Source organism: Salmo trutta, chromosome 2, assembly GCF_901001165.1.
Source record: "Salmo trutta chromosome 2, fSalTru1.1, whole genome shotgun sequence".
Lineage (NCBI taxonomy): Eukaryota > Metazoa > Chordata > Actinopteri > Salmoniformes > Salmonidae > Salmo > Salmo trutta.
The window spans coordinates 19,452,287-19,474,975 of NC_042958.1; the positions used below are offsets into that span (position 1 = coordinate 19,452,287).

The 22,689-nt window shown below is 40.2% G+C and overlaps 2 protein-coding genes across 4 annotated transcripts in view; one reads left to right on the plus strand and one right to left on the minus strand.

Moving 5' to 3' along the window:
* Positions 1 to 262: 262 nt before the first annotated feature.
* Positions 263 to 15,115, plus strand: cd226 (CD226 molecule). Of its 3 annotated transcripts, none has more exons than XM_029697679.1 (6): positions 263 to 619; positions 1,852 to 2,226; positions 7,117 to 7,497; positions 9,543 to 9,642; positions 13,521 to 13,575; positions 13,730 to 15,115. In XM_029697679.1, exons 1-6 carry the CDS (start codon positions 553 to 555, stop codon positions 13,853 to 13,855), a joined length of 1,104 nt encoding a protein of 367 aa, XP_029553539.1. In that variant the 5' UTR covers positions 263 to 552; the 3' UTR covers positions 13,856 to 15,115. The 3 variants fall into 3 exon arrangements, with proteins under 3 accessions (XP_029553539.1, XP_029553557.1, XP_029553548.1); XM_029697697.1 differs by having other exon boundaries at positions 14,492 to 15,115; XM_029697688.1 differs by having other exon boundaries at positions 14,567 to 15,115.
* Positions 15,116 to 16,644: 1,529 nt separating this feature from the next.
* dok6 (docking protein 6) overlaps positions 16,645 to 22,689 on the minus strand; it is a 90,779-nt gene continuing 84,734 nt past the window's right edge. The window contains exon 8 of the mRNA XM_029697711.1: positions 16,645 to 17,822. Within this exon, the coding sequence (XP_029553571.1) occupies positions 17,671 to 17,822 (152 nt within the window). The 3' untranslated portion in view covers positions 16,645 to 17,670. The remainder of the gene's footprint in view (positions 17,823 to 22,689) is intronic.

The following is a 22,689-nucleotide window of genomic DNA, read 5'->3' on the forward strand; positions in this document are numbered from 1 at the left end:
TGGGAGATGTCACCTCTGGTCGTGTCAACCCCAACACCACATTTCAGTCAAACACACAGCTAACCAGAGCTACTGCAGAATTACACACCGAAAGTGTCGCTACACAGAATATTTCCCAGTATCTAAATAGATCTTTTATAATTACTAGTCTATAGTTTACACTTAAACCACTGCAACACACAGCACCTCTCTGTTGTAGCCTGATAGAATAAGCTAGCAGGACTAAGCTTTCCACCCACCACTAACCCTGCATATAAAGTGTCCCTCTGTGTAGAATGAGCTAACAAAGGGTTAGCATGGAGTGTCCCCCCCGGCCCCTCCCGTGGACTAAAGTGTTTGTTTCTGTCCCAAAAGGCAATGTATTCCCTATATAGTGCACTACTTTTGGCCAGATCCCTTTGGGTCAAAAGTAGTGCACTAAATAGGGAATAGGTTGCCATTTGGGATGTCATCTTTCTCTGTAGCGCGAGAGACAGCTAGTAGGAAGTGCAGCCCTGTTGCCTCTCCACTCATCTCATCAATGCAGCTTTCATTCTGCCTCAGAGGGCCAAGATGGAGACTGTACAAAAGGACCACTGGTACTTCATGGTACTCCTCATCTTTCTCTCCAGTCTCAAAGGTATGGGAATGTCACTTTTCTTATTTTAACGAGTAATGTTGATCAGGGAAATATAACTTTCTTTGTATACTTGTACACTATGGATTATAAACGCAGAACATTGAAAGTTGTTGGTTTAGCTAGGTAGGCTATTTGTTGTCTTACGTTTGGTAAACATTTAAGTTTACTGCTGTTAAAAGTCTAAACATAAAACATTATTACTGAAATATTCACCCAGATGTGTTTTAGTATTTATTTACTTGCTTGAAGATAGCATACCATGAGCTGTTAGGATTAAAACTACAAAGGCGGATTCTCTTTGACTTCTCATTGCCCTTATTCTCTATGCATGTTGCCATAACAATCAGACTGCGTTCAGACATTCTCTCTTCAACTCTTAATTAGGAGACTACAGGAACACCAACCATCTCATCAGCTTCTCAAACGTCCCTTTACTCTTACACACCCAGGACAGAGTCCATGTTAATGAGTTAGTCTTTAGATGGGCCATGCTCCCTTGTTGCCTTAACAGGACTAATACAGTGAAAAGACACTTCTTCTATACCTGTCAGACTAGCTATCTTTCTAAGGGATTGTTTTTTTTAATCGGTTGTCTAGATGGAAGTCTGATCGACTGATTTGTTTGATCATCAGCTATTGCCATTTCTGTTGATTTGTGTGGGCTAATATTCTCCAAATTAGTGATACCCAGGGGAGAGACTCTAAAGAGGGAAATGTATTTGATGACTGCTTCATCTTCAGTTGGAGCAGCTGACTACGTGATGAAGGTTCTTCTTACAGGATTTTCATTCTCTATGCATAATTTCCATGTCATAATTCCTGTGATTAACTATGTACTAAGGGCTGCAACTCCATATCAATTATATATATATATATATATATATATATATATATATATATATATATTATTATTTTATTTTATTTTTATTTTTTTACATTTTATTAATTTAGCAGACACTCTTATCCAGAGCAACTTACAGTAGTGCATAAATGTTTGTACTGGTCCCCTGTGTGAATGGAACCCACGACCCTGCCGTTGCAAGCGCCATGCTCTACCAACTGAGCTACACGGGATGCAATTAATCTGATTACCAAATAAAAATAAACTGGAGATAACCTTAGGTCAGAATGGTTATTGAGAATTACTAATATTCCTGATGAACTGACCAGGTAAAATTAGATAAATGTAATACTGTACACATGTATGAAAACATGCCCTCTGCCATGTCCAGTTTCTGTGCAGCAGAGAGATGGTGTTACCACGGTGAAGCTTAAGGAGGGGATGGTTCTAGAGTGTGTGTGTCCATGGGAAGGGAACCTCAGCATGGTCTCCTGGACCAAACTGATCCGGTTTGAGAAGGCCCCTGTAGCTGTGTATCACCCTGAGTACGGAGTGTCCATCTCCCAGTACTACCAGACCAGGATCCAGTTCCAGAAGACCACACCCATGGATGGCAGTATCACCATCAGTAAGGTCACCCAGGAGGACGCAGGGCTCTACCACTGCTCTGTTCAAACCTTTCCTAAAGGATCCTGGGCCAGAGACATAAGGGTGGAGGTGGAGGACACAGAGACAGTAGAAGAGGATGATGCGGGTAGTGAAGCAGGTACTGTCTAGGACTTCTTGTGTATTTTCATTTAGAATATGTTGTCTACAATAGAGTTTGACTAGCTATTACCAAATACTTTGACTGATAATGGTGATTGTTTTCATCAATCCCAGAGTGTTATTACAATGCCCATGCACCTTTCATCAATGTCTATTTTCTTATGTACATTAACAAATCATTTTGACAGTAACCTTCCAAAAAGTATTTCCTTCATAAAGCTTTTTCATTTCCATATGGGGGGGGGGGGGGGGGCAGTTGTACTGTTAGACGTTATTGTTGTCATATAATTTTAGACCATGTTCATAATCATCATCGTTGCCACTGTCTAATAACGGATGTAAAAAAAGAACGATAGCAAAAATTAGTTATGTAAAAATGATTTCATACTCCACATTTAGGGGGGCCACAAGGGGGTCCAAAATTGTCACAGGGGCACTGCCCCCCCCCCCCCCCCCCCCAGAACCGCTAGTGCTCAGAAGAAGCGGCAGCTACAGGGATGGTAAAAACAATTTGATTGCCATAGCAACATATGGGAAGAGTGCTTCAAATAAAGCAGTTCTGCAACATCTTTAATTGAGCCTCTAATTCTCCATAATTCCCGGTCTCAACACGTTATGGAAATAGTTGAACTGTATATGAAACTCTGGGGACAGGTCGTCTGGACACTGAACAGCCAATACATTGGCAGATGCAAACATATTATCTATAGCTGATAAGAGTTACTGAGGATTTAAAAAAATATATATAAAAAATGCGATTTTCGTTCATAGTGGCAACCACACAACTCAAACGCTGGTTTACAACATCAACAGTCCATTATCTCTGGTATAACTTGGCATGCATAATTTAAGACTAAGTTAAAATTGTGTGCAGCTCAATGGACATGTAATGCACAATGTCTCAGGAATGTCGGTTGACAATAAGTCGGGCCCACAACCTGGACATACAGGTCGTGGTGAAAACATTTGCACACAGGAGACAAGGGGAGTCTCAAATTGGATTTAATTTGATTTAGGACTAATTTAATCTACCTTGAAAATTGCAGCCCATTTGTGTAGGCTATTAGCCAAAGTTCAAAAATAGATGCCTGAATTTATCCTCAAGCCAACTACATTTTTCCTCACTGTTAGGCTATTTGATGTCATTTTATAAATACAATTTATAATGTTTATAAATAACACCTAAATCACAGCTAAAGATAGTGTATATATAGCTATAAAATAGTACACTGCATAATGAAACAATTCCTAGTAAAGTAGTGATTTTAGCAGGGACTGACAGTATTATAAGGCATTAACACAACAACTTTCAGTCCAAGCTGGGAGAGAGCGCGACGACGGCTCATGTCATGCAGGTTCCGGTAGCCTATACAGGACAGCTTTGCATATATATTATATATATATTCATTTATATATTCATTTATTTATATATATGTATTTATTTATTTATTTAAAAAATAAATAAATATATATTTACAGTTGAAGTCGGAGGTTTACATATACTTATGATGGAGTCATTAAAACTCGTTTTTCAACCACTCCACACATTTCTTGTTAACAAACTATAGTTTTGGCAAGTCGGTTAGGACATCTACTTTGTGCATGATGCAAGTAATTTTTCCAACAATTGTTTGCAGACGGATTATTTCACTTATAATTCACTGTATCACAATTCCAGTTGGTCAGAAGTTTACATACACTAAATTGACTGTGCCTTTAAACAGCTTGGAAAATTCCAGAAAAGTATGTCATGGCTTTAGAAGCTTCTGATAGGCTAATTGACATCATTTGAGTCAATTGGAGGTGGTCCTGTGGATGTATTTCAAGTCCTACCTTCAAACTTAGTGCCTCTTTGCTTGACATCATGGGAAAATCAAAAGAAATCAGCCAAGACCTCAGAAAAAAAATGTGGACCTCCACAAGTCTGGTTCATCCTTGGGAGCAATTTCCAAACGCCTGAAGGTACCACGTTCATCTGTACAAACAATAGTACGCAAGTATTACACCATGGGACCACGCAGCCGTCATACCGCTCAGGAAGGAGACGCATTCTGTCTCCTAGAGATTAACGTACTTTGGTGCGAAAAGTGCAAATCAATCCCAGAACAACAGCAAAGGACCTTGTGAAGATGCTGGAGGAAACGGGTACAAAAGTATCTATATCCCACAGCAAAACGAGTCCTATATCGACATAACCTGAAAGGCCGTTCAGCAAGGAAGAAGTCACTGCTCCAAAACCGCCATAAAAAAAGCCAGACTACGGTTTGCAACTGCACATGGGGACAAAGATCGTACTATTTGGAGAAATGTGCTCTGGTCTGATGAAACAAACATAGAACTGTTTGGCCATAATGACCATCGTTATGTTTGGAGGAAAAAAGGGGAGTCTTGCAAGTCGAAGAACACCATCCCAACCGTGAAGCACGGGGGTTGCAGCATCATGTTGTGGGGGTGCTTTGTTGCAGGAGGAACTGGTGCACATCACAAAATAATGAGGAAGGAAAATGATGTGGATATATTGAAGCATCATCTCAAGACATCAGTCAGGAAGTTAAAGTTTGGTCGCAAATGGGTCTTCCAAATGGACAATGACCCCAAGCAAATTTCCGAAGTTGTGGCAAAATGGCTTAAGGACATCAAAGTCAAGGTGTTGGAGTGGCCATCACAAAGCCCTGACCTCAATCCTATAGAAAATTTGTGGGCAGAACTGAAAAAGCTTGTGCGAGCAAGGAGGCCTACAAAGCTGACTTAGTTACACCAGCTCTGTCAGGAGGAATGGGCCAAAATTCACCCAATGTATTGTGGAAGGCTATCCGAAACGTTTGACCCAAGTTAAACAATTTAAAGGCAATGCTACCAAATACTAATTGAGTGTATGTAAACTTCTGACCCACTGGGAATGTGATGAAAGAAATAAAAGCTGAAATAAATAATTCTCTCTGCTATTATTCTGACATTTCACATTCTTAAAATAAAGTGGTGATCCTAACTGACCTAAGACAGGGAATTTTTACTTGGATTAGATGTCAGGAATTGTGAAAAACTGAGTTTAAATGTATTTGGCTAAGGTGTATGTAAACTTCCGACTGCAACTGTATATATCAAATTGGTAGCTGGTTAGTATTCCGTTGTATCGAAAATGTATTGGACAGTCTGCACTGTTTGAATTTCCAACTTGAATTACTGAAAAAGTAATTACATTGTTGTCAGTGGTCTAAAATAGCTTTGTGAAATGTTAGGCTTAACCTGATAAAATGACAGCCAAATAGGCCTACCAATAAACATTAGCTAAAACAAAGCTATGTCCGAACGCCGACCTTGTGTGAGGCCCAGAGAAAGTGCTTTATGCCAGTGTGTGTGTGTGTGTGTGTGTGTGTGTGTGTGTGTGTGTGTGTGTGTGTGTGTGTGTGTGTGTGTGTGTGTGTGTGTGTGTGTGTGTGTATTGATCATGTCACTACATATACACTACATGACCAAAAGTATGTGGACAACATTTGAAAATCATGGGCATTGGTATGGTGTTGGTCCCCCCTTTGCTGCTATAACGGCCTCCACTCTTCTAGGGAAGGCTTTCCACTAGATGCTGGAACATTACTGCGGGGATTTGCTTCCATTTAGACACGAGCATTACTGAGGTCGGCACTGATGTTGAGCGATTAGGCCTGGCTCACAGTCAGCGTTCCAATTAATTTCAAAGGTGTCCGATGGGGTTGAGATCAGGGCTCTGTGCAGGCCAGTGAAATACTTCCGCACCGATCTCAACAAATAATTTGTACAAATATTTATATATATTCTTTTTACCTACATTTCGATCTTGTCTCATCGCTGCAATGGGCTCAGGAGGCTAAGGCGTCCTCCGAAATGTGACTTGCCAAACCACGCTTCTTAACACCCGTCTGCTTAACCCAGAAGCCAGCCCCACCAATGTGTCGGAGGAAACACTGTTCACCTGACCACCACAAGGAGTCACTAGAGCACGATGAGCCAAGTAAAGCCCGCCCCGGCCAAACCTTCTCCCAACCCAGACGACGCTGGGCCAATTGTGCACAGCCCTATGGGTCTCCCGGTCACGACCCGTTGTGATACAGCCCAGGATCGAACCCGGGTCTGTAGTGACGCCTGTAGTACTGCGATGCAGTGCCTTAGACCGCTGCGCCACTCGCGAGGCCCTCGACAAACCATTTCTGTATGGATCTCGCTTTGTACCCGAGGGCATTGTCATGCTGAAACAGGAAAGGGCTTTCCCCAAACTGTTGCCACAAGGTTGAAAGCAGAATCGTCAAGAATGTCATTGTATACTGTAGCGTTATAATTTCCCTTCACTGGAACTAAGGGTCCGAGCCCGAACAATGAAAACAGACCCAGACCATTATTCCTCATCCACCAAACTTTACAGTTGGCACTATGCATTTGGGCAGGTATTCTCCTGGCATCCCCCAAACCCAGATTCGTCCATTGGACTGCCAGATGGTGAAGCGTGATTTATTACTCCAGAGAACAAGTTTCCACTGCTCCAGAGTCCAAAGGCTGCAAGTTTACACCTCTCCAGCCGACGGTTGGCATTGCGCATGGTGATCCTAGGCTTGTGTGTGGCTGCTCGGCGGTTGAGCTGTTGTTGCTCCTAGAAGTTTCATCTTCACAATAACAGCACTTACAGTTGACCGGGGCAGCTCTAGCTGAAATTTTCTTCAGTAAGGCATTCTGCTGCCGATGTTTGTCTATGTAGATTGCATGGCTGTATGCTCGATTTTATACACCTGTCAGCAACGGGTATGGCTGAAATAGCTGAATCCACTAATTTGAAGTTGTCTACATACTTTTGTATATAAGGTAATGTGAATTTTCTCAGCATTTTCTGCCTTTGTTTTGTAATTTCCCTGGATCACAGATGGAGATGCTAACATCCACACCAGAGAACCTGAGCCTGAGGTAATCCAAGCAGACACTGAACTCATCGCAGAGAGGAGCGACAACCTGACTATCAGCTGCAACCACGAACACAACGGGACCGTGTATGAGGTCACAGTCGAGAAGCTAGACCATGGTAGCGGCAGTGGCTTGGGCATCATGGCGAAGTGTCGGCTGGAGAATGGTGGTCTGTTTGGAGTAGACTACACACACAGGGGGATAGTGAACTGTTCAGATAGACTGGACACACGTCTGCAGCTCAATGATGTGGGCGAGGAAGATGGAGGTTTATATAGATGTCTCTTCAAAACGGACGCTGGGGTACAGACCACCACTGTGCTGCTGACTGTACTTAGCCCAGGTAAGAGGTCAGAGTTAAAACATTACCACACTAATTGTAACCAGCAAAGGTAATTTCAGACATTGAACTTAATTACTAATACACAGTGGTGGAAAAAGTACTCGTAAAAGTAAAGATACCTTAAAAGAAAATGACTCAAGTGAAAGTCACCCAGTAAAATACTACTTGAGTAAATGTAAATAAAATACTTGGTTTTAAATATACTTAAGTATTGAAAGTAAGTGGAATTGCTAAAATATGCTTAAGTATATTTAAAAGGTAAAAACCATTTCAAACTTTTTTTTTTTTTTCTTTTGATGGATAGCTAGGGGCACACTCCAACACTCAGACATAATTTACAAACAAAGCATTTGTGTTTAGTGAGTCCGCCAGATCAGAGGCAGTAGGGATGACCAGGGATGTTCTTTTGATAAGTGTGTGAATATGACCATTTTCCTGTCAACATGTAACAAGTAATTTTGTGTGACAGGGAAAATGTATGGAGTAAAAATTACATTAGGAATGTAGTGAAGTAAAAGTAAAATAGTAAAGTAATGTACGGATACTTAAGTAGTACTTTAAAGTATTTTTACGATTGTGTGATGGCTATGACAGTGTAATGAAATTAGAATATCCAGACAGGTAACTGGGGCAAGGTCATGTATAACTTTAAAAACCATCAACAGTTTGATAAACACCATTCGGAGATGAACTGAAAGCCAGTTCAGTTTCCTGAAGTGATTAGGACCAATGTGCGTCTTAGGGCTGAGCTTGAGTATAATAAGCACTAATACAGTGAAATACAGTATTTCAGTGCACCGTAACATTGAGACCTTGAAAGCCTGGGTAGACCAGTCCCCTGTGAAAGCACCTCATATTTCCAATGATGATCTACACTGAACAAAAATATAATCGCAACATGTAAAGTGCTGCTCCCATGTTCATAAACTGGAATAAAAGATACCAGAAATGTTCCAAATGCACAAACATTATTTCTCGAAACTGTTTTGTTTACAAATTTGTTTACATACCTGTTAGTGAGCATTTTATGAAGATAATCCATCCATCTGACAGGTGTGGCATATCGAGAATCTGATTAAATAGCATGATCATTACACAGGTGCACCTTGTGCTAGGGACAAAAGGCCACTCTAAAATGGCAAGTTTTGTCACACAGCATGCCACAGATGTCTTAAGATTTGAGGGAGTGTGCAATTGGTGTGCTGACTGCAGGAATGTTCACCAGAGCTGTTGCCAGAGTATTTAACATTCATTTCTCTACCATAAGCCGCCTCAAATGCCTCACAACCGCAGGCCACGTGTATGGCATTGTGTGGGCGATGTCAACGTTGTGAACAGAGTGCCCCATGGTGTCGGTGGCGTTATGGTATGGGCAGGCATAAGCTAAGGACAACAAACACAATTGTATTTATCAATGGCATTTTGAATGCACAGAAATACTGTGATGAGATCCTGAGGCTCATTTTTTTTTAAGTATCTGTGACCAACAGATGCATATCTGTATTCCAAGTCATGTGAAATCCATAGATTAGGACCTAATTAATTTATTTCAATTTACTGATTTCCTCATATGAACTGTAATTCAGTAAAATCTTGGAAATTGTTGCATGTTACGTTTATATTTTTGTTCAGCATAGATCAAGATGCAGCATAGAGACAAGGTATTAATTAGGCTGTGTATACACATGCAACTCTGCTAACAATGACATCATACACACAGTGAGTGACATAGTGACACAGGATGTGGCAAAGGCCGTTAGCGGTTTGGTACAGGTGCAAAACTGAATTACTGATATTCTCTAGATGAGTGGTGTGTTTAAGGAGAGAGGGAGGTGTTTAGATAAGTGGTAAGCAAACTATTTCTACCCAGATGTTTCTACCCTTTCTTTAAGACACAACGGGTAAAGGAATTACACACATCAGTCAGGACCTACCATTTTGGAAACACAGATTAACATACAGCCGTCTGTCCTCTTTTCTCCCTCCCTTTCTCCCTCCATTCTCTCTTTCCTCCCTCCTTCTCTCTTTTCTCCCTCCATTCTCAGTTGAATTCAGCCTGTCTGAGTATCTAATCTACATTGGCGGGGGAGTGTCAGGACTCCTACTGCTGCTCTCTGTCATTGTAATACTGGTTGTGTGGCAAAGGTACAGTAAGGGTTGACTTTCTACACTCTTTCTTTCTTCATGCAGGGACAATTTACAGTTATATTTACTCTTAGCCTAGGTAAACTTATTCCGTGGACACACATGGATGAATACTTTATTTGCAGAAGGCCCCTTTGAACCTATTGCCCCTTTACACTGTCAAACTTCATTTGGATGTGATCTGTATGTGATAAATGTAAAAGTTCCACATATTCTTACTAGTAACATACCTCTCACAGACCATGCATTAGTCATCCCAGTTAGAGGTAAATAGGCTACTGGAGATAGGTACTCATTTGTTAGAGAATAAACTTTTTGCTGTGAAATTCCATTTCCCCAACCTTCCTTCACTCCCTCCGTCCCTCCCCTGCACCATATATCTGAAAGGCGGGCCACTGCTCATACTGAGTTTTACTCGGAGAGTGCACTTTCATTTTGCTTTCTTAGCGAGAAGTGTAGGTGCTGTACTTCCAGTAGAGTGTGGGCTTTAGGAGTGTACAGTATGTGTGTGGGGAGATATACAGTGAGGGGAAAAAAGTATTTGATCCCCTGCTGATTTTGTACATTTGCCCACTGACAAAGAAATGATCAGTCTATAATTTTAATGGTAGGTTTATTTGAACAATGAGAGACAGAATAACAACAAAAAAAAACAGAAAAACGCATGTCAAAAATGTTATAAATTGATTTGCATTTTAATGAGGGAAATAAGTATTTGACCCCCTCTCAATCAGAAAGATTTCTGGCTCCCAGGTGTCTGTTTTATACAGGTAAAGAGCTGAGATTAGGAGCACACTCTTAAAGGGAGCGCTCCTAATCTCAGTTTGTTACCTGTATAAAAAACACCTGTCCACAGAAGCAATCAATCAGATTCCAAACTCTCCACCATGGCCAAGACCAAAGAGCTCTCCAAGGATGTCAGGACCAAGATTGTAGACCTACACAAGGTTGGAATGGGCTACAAGGCTGGAATGGGCTACAAGACCATCGCCAAGCAGCTTGGTGAGAAGGTGACAACAGTTGGTGCAATTATTCGCAAATGGAAGAAACACAAAAGAACTGTCAATCTCCCCTCGTGGAGTTGCAATTATCATGAGAACGGTGAGGAATCAGCCCAGAACTACACGGGAGGATCTTGTCAATGATCTCAAGGCAGCTGGGACCATAGTCACCAAGAAAACAATTGGTAACACACTACGCCGTGAAGGACTGAAATCCTGCAGCACCCGCAAGGTCCCCCTGCTCAAGAAACTACATATACATGCCCGTCTGAAGTTTGAATGATTCAGAGGACAACTGGGTGAAAGAGTTGTGGTCAGATGAGACCAAAATGGAGCTCTTTGGCATCAACTCAACTTGACGTGTTTGGAGGAGGAGGAATGCTGCTTATGACCCCAAGAACACCATCCACACCGTCAAACATGGAGGTGGAAACATTATACTTTGGGGGTGTTTTTCTGCTAAGGGGACAGGACAACTTCATCGCATCAAAGGGACGATGGACAGGGCCATGTACCATCAAATCTTGGGTGAGAACCTCCTTCCCTCAGCCAGGGCATTGAAAATGGGTCGTGGATGGGTATTCCAGCATGACAATGACCCAAAACACACGGCCAAGGCAACAAAGGAGTGGCTCAAGAAGAAGCACATTAAGGTCCTGGAGTGGCCTAGCCAGTCTCCAGACCTTAATCCCATAGAAAATCTGTGGAGGGAGCTGAAGGTTCGAGTTGCCAAATGTCAGCCTCGAAACCTTAATGACTTGGAGAAGATCTGCAAAGACGAGTAGGACAAAATCCCTCCTGAGATGTGTGCAAACCTGGTGGCCAACTACAAGAAACATCTGACCTCTGTGATTGCCAACAAGGGTTTTGCCACCAAGTACTAAGTCATGTTTTGCAGAGGGATCAAATACTTATTTCCCTCATTAAAATGTAAATCAGTTTATAACATTTTTGACGTGTTTTTCTGGATTTTTTTGTTGTTATTCTGTCTCTCACTGTTCAAATAAACCTACCATTAAAATTATAGACGGATCATTTCTTTGTCAGTGGGCAAACGTACAAAATCAGCAGGGGATCAAATACTTTTTTCCCTCACTGTATGATGAGTTAACTAATACATCCTGGCTCCTCAGAGTTCACTCATAAAAATGCACAGTCCATCTTCTTAGCTTGAATGAAAACGCATCCATATACACTACTGGTCAAAAGGTTTAGAACACTTACTCATTCAAGGGTTTTTCTTTATTTTTACTATTTTCTACGTTGTAGAATAATAGTGACGACATCAACACTATGAAATAACACATATGGAATCATGTACTAACTAAAAAAGTGTTCAACAAAATTCAAATATATTTTATATCTGAAATTCTTCAAAATAGCCACCCTTTGCCTTGATGACTGCTTTGCACACTCTTGGCATTCTCTCAACCAGCTTCACCTGGAATGCTTTCCCAACAGTCATGAAGGAGTTCCCACATATGCTGAGCACTTGTTGGCTGCTTTTCCTTCACTCTGCCATCCGACTCAAACCAAACCATCTCAATTTGGTTGAGGTCGGGGGATTGTCGCGGCCAGGTCATCTGATGCAGCACTCCATTACTCTCTTTCTTTGTAAAATAGCCCTTACACAGCCTGGAGTTGTTGGGTCATTGTTCTGTTGAAAAACAAATGATAATCCTACTAAGCCAAAAACAGATGGGATGGCGTATCGCTGCAGAATGCTGTGGTTGCCGTGCTGGTTAAGTGTGCCTTGAATTCTAAATAAATCACAGACAGTGTCACTAGCAAAGCACCCCCACACCATCACACCTCCTCCTCCATGCTTCACAGTGGAAACCACACATGCAGAGATCATCCGTTCACCTACTCTGCGTCTCACAAAGACACAGCGGTTGGAACCAAAAATCTCAAATTTGGACTCATCAGACCAAAGGACAGATTTCCACCAGGGTCTAATGTCCATTGCTTATGTTTCTTGGCCCAAGCACGTGTCTTCTTCATATTGGTGTCCTTTAGTAGTGGTTTCTTTGCAGCAATTTGACCATGAAGGCCTGATTCACACAGTCTCCTCTGAACAGTTGATGTTGAGATGTGTCTGTTACTTGAACTCTGTGCATTTATATGGGCTGTAATTTCTGAGGCTGGTAACTCTAATGAACTTATCCTCTGCAGCAGAAGTAACTCTGGGTCTTCCTTTCCTGTGGTGGTCCTCATCAGAGCCAGTTTCATCATAGTGCTTGATGGTTTTTGCAACTGCACTTTCAAAGTTCTTGAAATTTTCCGTATTGACAGACCTTCATGTCTTAAAGTAATGATGGACTGTCGTTTCTCTTTTCTTATTTCAGCTATTCTTGCCATAATATGGACTTGGTCTTTTACCAAATAGGGCTATCTTCTGTATCACCCCTCTACCTTCTCACAACACAACTGTTTGGCTCAAACGCATTAAGAAGGATAGAAATTCCACAAATTAACTTTTAACAATGCACACCTGTTAATTGAAATGCATTCCAGGTGACTACCTCATGAAGCTGGTTGAGAGAATGCCAAGTGTGTGCAAAGTTGTCAGCCACCCTTTATCTTGATATTTGAAGAATCTCAAATCTCAAACATATTTAGATTTGTTTAACACTTTTTAGCTTACTACAAGATTCCATATGTGTTATTTCATAGTTTTGATGTCTTCACTATTATTCAAAAATGTAGAAAATAGTAAAAATAAAGAAAAACCTTTTGAATGAGTAGGTGTTCTAAAACTTTTGACCGGTAGTATAAATATGGTTGTATGCTTCTGGACCAAAATAACCAGCTATCCTACCCGTCTCGCTGCCTGTCTGACTCTCTATCCATCTGTCTCTCTGTCTGTCTCTTCAGAAAGAAGAAGATGAGAGAGAAGTACATAACCAAACTGCATCCAGCTCAGAGACGGGTAAGAATATAACATATCTTGTCATTTCCTAATCATGTGGATACTAATAAAATAGCACTATATCTTGTTTCCATGTATCAGTCAGTGCGTTTCAATAATGTGGCACATCTCTAACATATCTCTAATATAGCTCTAATGTCTAATGTCTTTGTAGTCCTGCAACGCCTATGAGAACGTTCCTGTGTATGACAGGATGAGGAAGGGGACCAATCAGAGAGGAGATAGCCCAGTGTACGGCAACATACACACCGTACGTTCACACACTAAAAGGAAGAGATAGGGAGAAGTACTGTGTTACAGACCTGTTTGACCCCAGTCATGCTGTAACAGTGGCACAGCCACAGTCTCCCCATTGAAACATTCATGAATATATTCAACCGCTTATAGTGGTCAAAGACTGTGGGACAGAATCATTCATATAACTGCAAAGTAGGCCTACTTCAATTAAACTATGTATCAGTCTGACTTACACTTTGTTTGCTCTCAATCTATGCAACTCTGTGTAATCCCTTGAAACATTGACGGTTTGTTTAGATATACATTTGCTACTAATAATATGTAAAACACTCATTTTGTATAATATATTGTTGAAGGATTTACATGCAGTAATACCGCCCCATAACAAACTGTTATTAAACGCCTCCCAGCTCCATTCAAATCCTTAGTTGTCCCTAACTCAATCGTGTGACAATGAACAAACCGATCATGCTGTTCCATCCCCTGGGAATGCTGTGTTTTCCTGTTGTAGTTACACAGATTGGGTCCTGTAGGTTCTTATGGAATTCTGTAATGTTATGTTTTCATGGAATTGTTCACATGTTAATTCAGCTAAATTATCATAGTCAATGGAAACATACTGTACTATTGTATTTTTTCGATATCTAAGCCATAGATGAAATATTTCTTCTCTTTCTAGCTGTAGAATCTAGATGAATGCTGTGATTAGAAATTCTTCTGACACTGTTGGACAAAAATGCAATTCTATTCCTAGCTGAGAATAAAATGGAGGTCTTGGGAATGAAAGATGTCTGGGCTCTCAGCAAGAAGAGGAAGAGGAGGATGCAAAAAATGAAAGAATAATGGGCAATTTACATTCGGAATACAGGGTTTTAGTCTTGTTAATTTATTAAGCCTACTTGTCTGCGTCGGTACAATAGGTGCTGATACTGTGTTTCTGTGACTTTAATGACCCCATGTGGACTAAATAAAACCTACTCTACTGTGACATGAGTTGGTCTCTTCTGGGAGTGTTTGGCCAGGATTCAATCAAAGGTGTGTTGTAAACAAGGGCATTGCACTTTACTTTTGAAGGTAATTTACGCATGTGCCGACATCCGCAGTGCTTGCCGTGAATGTGATCTCCGCAAATGTCTGGAACATTGACTTTTAAAACATATTGCAATGTGCTTCTCTACAATGCGCTTTTGTTTGAATCCCTGCCATAGCAACTGCATTTAGCCCTGTTGCATGTTGGTTAAATCGGCACAGAAATGTATTGTCATAAAAAATAAAAATAAATAAAACATTTATACCTTGACAACATGTACATTCAATTTATTCTCTTTCATCAAAACAACATTACATATATACATTTAGTGAGTGAACAACGTAATCCTACACTCAATGTATTAAAAAGTGCTATTAACAAATATTATGACAAAGTAACGAAACACAAAAGCATGTAGTGTGTGATTATTTAGACACAAACATCAAACTAACATTGAGGTGGTACTGTAGGAACATTACCATTGTATAATGTACAGTGGTGTTAAGTACTTTAAGTAAAAATACTTTAAAGTACTACTTAAGTCTGTTTTTTTGGGGGTAACTTTACTTTTACAACTTACTTCACTACATTCCTTAAAATACAGTACTCTTTAATCCATACTAATTACCTGACACCCAAAATTACTCGTTATATTTTGAATGCTTAGCAAGACAGGAAAATGGTCCATTTCACACACTTATCAAGAGAACATCCCTGGTCATCCCTACTGCCTCTTATCTGGCAGACTCACTAAACACACATGCTTCGTTTGTAAATTATGTCTGAGTGTTGGAGTGTGCCCCTGGATATCCATACATTTAAAAAACAAGAAAATTATGCAGTCTGGTTTGCTTAATATAAGGAACTTGAAATGATTTTTACTTTTTATACTTATGTAAATTTTAGCAATTACATTTACTCTTGAAACCAAATACTTTTGGACTTTTACTAAAGTAGAATTTTACTGGGTGACTTTCACTTTTGAGAAATGTTCTATTAAGATATCTTTACTTTTACTCAAGTATGACAATGGGCACTTTTCCCACCACTGGTAATGTAGTACCACTGAAGACAGAAAACGTCTACTGTCTATTTCTATACTATATTCAAACAAGATGTGGCTGACATAAACAGTGTGAGAAAGACATGGAAAGTGGAAAACAACAAATAATGAATGTCACAGAACTACCTGGTACTACTTTCTCTCATTACCACAGTTGTATAAATACTCCAAACAAACTACAACTACTTTCTCTCCCTACAACAACTGTATAAACACTCATCACAAACAAAATGGAACTACTTTCTCCCTTTACAGTTGTGTAAAATAGTAGAGATGGATTAATTCCATTAAACACAGGTGTGCAGTAGTGAGTTTCACCCAGTTATCATTGTATCAGATAGATACTGAGAACCTTTTGTAGAAGGGCACTTTCTTTTTTAATCCAACCCATGTTCAGGTTAAATTGATTCACTTATAATATACAGTAATTAAACAAACAGCAAATTGTGTGTAACTGTGAGATCTAAACATATGATATTATTTTATACTGTGCCCTGGATGTTTCTGGGATTCCATATAAACATATCTACCTCTATGAAAATAAATATTCAAACTTTGACCAAAATAATTCACACAACAAAGAAAGGAAGTAGCTCAAAAGGATAACAGTGTAATGACTGGTTTGCTCATCCGTATACCTCAATAAACTGATTGTCTTTTCTTGTGAATATTGACTTTGTGTTCTTACAATCTGTGAATTTGTGGACACTATCATTTCTCAGATAATGACAGACAAGTCTTTTTTTGTTTAAATGGACAAGACTATTTTCAGAATGTCTTGCACCTAAGAGGAGCTGAGGGCGTAGATTTACTAGAATAATGACAGACACGGACCCAGGTCAGAGATTAAGCCTGTGGGTGTCTGGTACAATAGTGTCACACTCTTCAGTCTGCATGCGTCAGAAGGCACTTCGTACTGTGGCTGGAGGACAGGGCGAGAGGTCTGGGAAACATCAATAGTTAGACCAAGCATGGCCACAGTCTGAGTGCTCCAAACAGAAGCCAAATAAACTGCTTTTTCACAAGGGTCAGCCTTAAATAGGCTATAGTCTATACTGTAGGTCCTAGTCAAGTTGGACTTAGATGTAGCCTATAGGTGCTAGTCAGATTTGTTAATATTTTCATTGTATGGTTTTGTTCATGAGTTTGAAAGTTGGGATCATTTGTATAGATTTTTAAATATGTTGCCTGCAGCGTCTATCTCAGACCTGTACTCGTGAACAGGCAAACCATTTTGAATGGAGGGACGTGGTGCTTGTTGCAGGTAAACTAAAAAGCCCACAAATATTTCAGAATGTTACGAGTTTTCCCTAATGAATGGGACCCAGCAGGTGTCAGAACATCAGTGTGGGGAAAATTATGGGATGAAAAACATGTTCCAATTTTTTGGACCTTCAGCATTGCTTTGCAATCTGCATAAACTTTTGACATTTCAGAATGTATGATATGCAGTTTGAAAAAAAGGCTAACCAACAAGGGACTTTACAGTGAAAGGACCCAAAGTACTCGCAAACACTATGACACGTACAGTATGTCTCCCTTTTGAAAACTACAAGAGAAATATTTTTGGTGCAATTGTTTTAGCCTATGTTGTCTCACAACAGGTACAAAAAAGTCTAGAATAATATATATATATATGTACCGCTCTACAATTAACACTCGTCATAATTTATTAACATACAATGCCATATTATACATGTTCCTATACATATTTCTACAGCCTTCTAAAGTGTTGGAATGTCCAGGTTTGTCCTGTAAGTGCTTGTCATTGGAGCATCCCCTGGTTGCAGTTTGAGCCGTAGCCACTGGAGGGAGAAAGTGCCTCTTCCTGGTGCTGAGAGGACTGCTCTTCTTCTGTCTGTTCAGAGAGGAAGCTGGGGAAGGTCTGTGCTCGGGGGATCATCGTCAGGCTAGTACCTGGAAACAACAGGAGAAGACAGTGGTGAGGAAAAGGATAGTCTCTCTGGCTATAGTCCATACTAGGTCATTCAGTGCCTTCAGAAATTATTCATACCCCTTACTCTACATTTTGTTGTGTTACAGCCTTAATTCAAAATGGATTAAATTGTTTTTTTTTGTCTCACCCATCTACACATAACACATCATAATGACAAAGTGAAAACATATTTTTACAAATGTATTGAAAATGAAATATAGAAATATCTAATTTTTGCAATTATTCACACCCCTGAGTCAATACATGTTAGATTCACCTTTGGCAGCGATTACAGCTGTTTTTCTGGGTAAGTCTCTAAGAGCTTTGCACACCTGGGTTGTATAATATTTGCACATTCTTTTTTTATTATTTTTAAAAATTCTTCAAGCTCCGTCAAGTTGGTTGTTGATCATTGCTAGATAGCCATTTTCAAGTATTGCCATAGATTTTCAAGCTGATTTAAATCACAACTGTGATTAGGCCACTCAGGAACATTCAATGTCATCTTGGTAAACAGCTCCAGTGTAGATTTGGCCTTGTTTTGGATTATTGTCCTGCAGAAAGGTTAATTAATCTTCCAGTGTCTGGTGGAAAGCAGACAGAACCAGGTTTTCCTCTAGGATTTTGCCTGTGCTTAGCTCTATTCTGTTTTTTTATCCTGAAAAACTCCCCAGTCCTTAACTATTACAAGCATACCCATAACATGATGCAGCCACTACTATGCTTGAAAATATGGAGAGTTGTACTCAGTAATGTGTTGCATTGGAATTTTCCCAAACATAACACTTTCTATTCAGGGAAAAAAGTTAATTGCTTTGCCACATTTTTTACAGTATTACTTTAGTGCCTTGTTGCAAACAGGATGCATGTTTTGGAATATTTTTATTCTGTAAAGACTTCCTTCTTTTCACTCTGTCAATTAGGTTAGTGTTGTGGAGCACCAACAATGTTGCTGTTCCATCCTCAGTTTTCTCCTTTCACAATCATTAAACTCTAACTGTTTTAGAGTCACCATTGGCACTCATGGTGAAATCCCTGAGTGGTTTCCTTCCTCTCCGGCAACTGAGTTAGGAAGGACGCCTGTATCCTTGTAGTGACTGGGTGTATTGATACACCATCCAAAGTGTAATTCATAACTTCACCACACCCAAAGAGATATTCAATGTCTGGTTTAAAAATCTACCAATAGGTGTTCTTCTTTGCGAGGCATTGGAAAACTTCCCTGGTCTTTGTGGTTGAATCTGTGTTTTAAATTCTTTCTGAATGTACATTGTATTTACTCCCATTTGACTTTTTAATTTAATTTAAAATAGATTAAATTGAGATTTATTGGTCACTGACCTACACACAATACCCCATAATGTCAAAGTGGAATTATGTTTGTTTTTTTATTTTGCAAATTAATTACAAATGAGAAGCTGAAATGTCTTGAGTCAATACGTATTTAACCCCTTTGATATAGCAAGCCTAAATAATAGCAACCCTAAAACATTTGCATAACAAGTCACATAATATGTTGCATGCACTCACTCTGTACACAATAATAGTGTTTAACATGCCCCACACATTCAATTACCTGGAAGGTCCCTTAGTTGAGCAGTGAATTTCAAACACAGATTCAACCACAAAGACCAGGGCACCTTTTGGTAGATGGGTAAAAAAGAAGATGTTCAACATCCCTTTGAGCATGGTGAAGTTATTGATTACACTTTGGATGGTGTATCAATACACCTTGTCACTACAAAGATACAGGCATCCTTCCTAACTCAGTTGCCGGAGAGGAAAGAAACCGCTCAAGGATTTAACCAGGAGGCCAATGGTGACTTCGAAACAGTTAGAGTTTAATGGCCGTGATAGGAGAAAACAGCATTGTAGTTACTCTACAATACTAACCTAAATGACAGAGTGAAAAGAAGGAAGCCTGTACAGAAGAAAATATATATAAAACAAATTATCCGGTTTGCAACAAGGCACTAAATGAATACTGCAAAAAAAATGTGGCAATGCAATTACCTTTCTGTCCTGAATACAAAGTGTTATGTTTGGGGCAAATAAAATACAAAACATTACTGAGTACCACTCTCCATATTTTCAAGCATAGTGGTGGCTGTATCATGTTATAGGTATGCTTGTCATCGTTAAGGACTGGGGAGTTTTTCAGTGTAAAAAAATAAACAGAATGGAGCTAAACACAGGCAAAATCCTAAAGGATAACCTGGCTCAGGCTGCTTTCCTCAATACACTGGGATATTAGTTAACCTATCAACAGGACAATAACCTAAAACACTTGGCCAAAACTACACTACAGTTGCTTACCAAGAAGACAGTGAATGTTCCTGAGTGGCTGAGTTACAGTTTTGACTTAAATCTACTTAAAATAAATATATGGAAAAACCTGAAAATGGTTATTTAGCAATGATCAACAAAAGCTCTTAGAGATGTACCAAGAAAGACTCATAACTGTAATCACTGCCAAAGGTGCTTCTACAAAGTATTGACTCAGGGTGTGTATCCTTAAGTAAATTCGATATTTCTGTATTTCATTATCAATACATTTGCTAAAATGTCTACAAGCATGTTTTCACTTTGTAATTATGGGGCATTGTGTGTAGAAGGGTGAGAAAAACATCTAATTGGTTTTGAAGTCGGGCTATAACACAACAAAACATTTTATAAGTCAAGGAGTATGAATACCTTCTGAAGGCACTTCATTCTACGTAGTATGCTGTGGGTATTGGAAGAGTGTGTCTTGTTTCACCCAACTTGAAACATAGAAGGTGTTGGTCTCATATCGCTTTGACAATCTGAGAGCGTCTGCTGAAAACATATGTTCACAACAACAATTCAGTGTTAGCTTTGTTGTACTGCACAGCGCTAAACGTTTAGCTTGTTTCTCTGCAAAAAAAACACCTCTTCTTAATCAAAATTATTTATCCAATTTGCTTCCGACATCCTGTTTTTAGATATATTTGGAAATGGGTGTAAATGGATACTTTGGGGGGTGTTTTTCACTGAGACTCTGGTCATTAATAATGGATGGGAGTCAGCTGGTCTCGGAAATGTGTGGCGGTAAGATGAGGACACAGTACAGTGCAGAGGACTGCTGATTGGGTGTTGCTGACCAGGAAGGAAGTGGATATCAATCAATATTTCATGAGGTCCAGAAGAACCCTTTAGACTATGTGCTGCAATCAACTATACCTCCAACACCTCTGGCCGTTTATTAACTATATTCATCCAATCTAATAGACCAAGCAAAGCAAATTATACATCAATACATTGTGCAAGCTTTGCTAGAGATGAATGGAAACTGAACTCATGAATTGCAAATTGTCGGTTATGTTCCATGGTACAGGTGTGTCCATTTTAATATCAAAGACAGTAATTCCTTGCCAGGTGTGAACCCCCTCCAGTGTGCCCCTCTGTCTGTAAGCTGTAGCTGGATCCTATCAGGAGGGCGTTGGTGTGTGGTTACTGGTCTGTGCCACTCTGTGCCACCCTGACTCTTAGTGTGGTGCCAGGCTAGCCGTGCCACCACACTGTGTGTCTGTCAATGACTCCTCCACATAAACCATGTTCCAGTCACCTTGGCAAGCACTGCCAAACTGCAGATAACATGGCGTGGGAGCAGGGGCAGAGACAGAGAGGGAGAGAGAGGAGGATTGTTTGATTACATGTGAAAGAAAATGTGTATGAGAATGGAGAGAGAGAAAGAAAGAGAGATTAGAAATGTGAGTCCGAGAGCGAGTGAGCAACGAGGAAGGAGAAACAAATAGTGAGAGAGACCAGTGTGAGTGGGTGATGTGAAGCCAATCACAGCAGTGTGTCTCAGAGAGAACATGTGAAGTGAGTCACACATACACTTTGAAAATACTGCACTGGCAAAAATCTATTCTCCAGAAATCATAAGTAGAATTATCTGATTCAGAATGTCCTTAGTACAGATCCTCCAACATTCGCTTACTCTACCACTTTGGAAAATCACTGAGACCGTAACGAGGGAAACAGGGAACATTTCTCTTTTTGTCTCCGTATTACATTTGTGAAACAGCCGGGGTGCAGCCAACCACAGCCCTCTCATCTATCTCTGCCAAGACAATTTTTTTCTCTACCCACCGCAATGTAGGCTGGAAATGGAATCTTCCAGTCCAGCTCAGAGTGAGAAAACACAACAGAACTAAACATCTGCTGGGCCTTAAACAGCTGTGTGTGTGTGTGTGTGTGTGTGTGTGTGTGTGTGTGTGTGTGTGTGTGTGTGTGTGTGTGACAAGACCCCTACCGAGATCCAAGCTCTGGACGCAGACCCCTGTCTGGACTGTAGTAGACACACAGGCTATGGACCGCAGCAGCCCCCCCACCTCCTCTGCTCTGAGAGACAGAGAGAGAGCCACAGAGAGATGGAGCGCCACCGAGTGCGAGAGCCACAGAGCAAGAGCCACAGAGAGAGAGAGAGCTACAGAGAGATGGAGCGCCACCGAGTGCGAGAGCCACAGAGAGAGGAGATTACCTTGTCCTACTGTCACCAACAGAGCAAGGTCTACAGGAACTACTTAACATTCTTTGGGAATACAACATCAACTTTCAGAAAACCAAAGTTGTGATTTTCCAGAAAAAGGCCAGGAATCAGAGCAGCAGACACTCCTTCAAATTAGAAAATAGCATGGGAATAAAAACCAGTGCCTCTGTTGGATTTGGTCTGGCAGAGAATGCACTACAAGAAAAAGCCTGCAAAGCATTTTACTCCATAAAAATACAATTCTAAAAATGAAATACTCCTATCCAAATCTGGTGCAAAATATTTAATAGTGTAATTTTACTAATTGCACTATATGGAAGCGAGGTTTGGGG

What these genes read in the sequence shown, in the direction of transcription:
- cd226 (XM_029697679.1), top strand. Translation starts at nt 553, where the DNA reads ATGGAGACTGTACAAAAGGACCACTGGTACTTCATGGTACTCCTCATC. An exon ending in GCTGACTGTACTTAGCCCAG is followed by an intron (nt 7,498 to 9,542) that starts GTAAGAGGTCAG and finishes CTCCATTCTCAG; the next exon opens with TTGAATTCAGCCTGTCTGAG. An exon ending in ATACTGGTTGTGTGGCAAAG is followed by an intron (nt 9,643 to 13,520) that starts GTACAGTAAGGG and finishes CTGTCTCTTCAG; the next exon opens with AAAGAAGAAGATGAGAGAGA.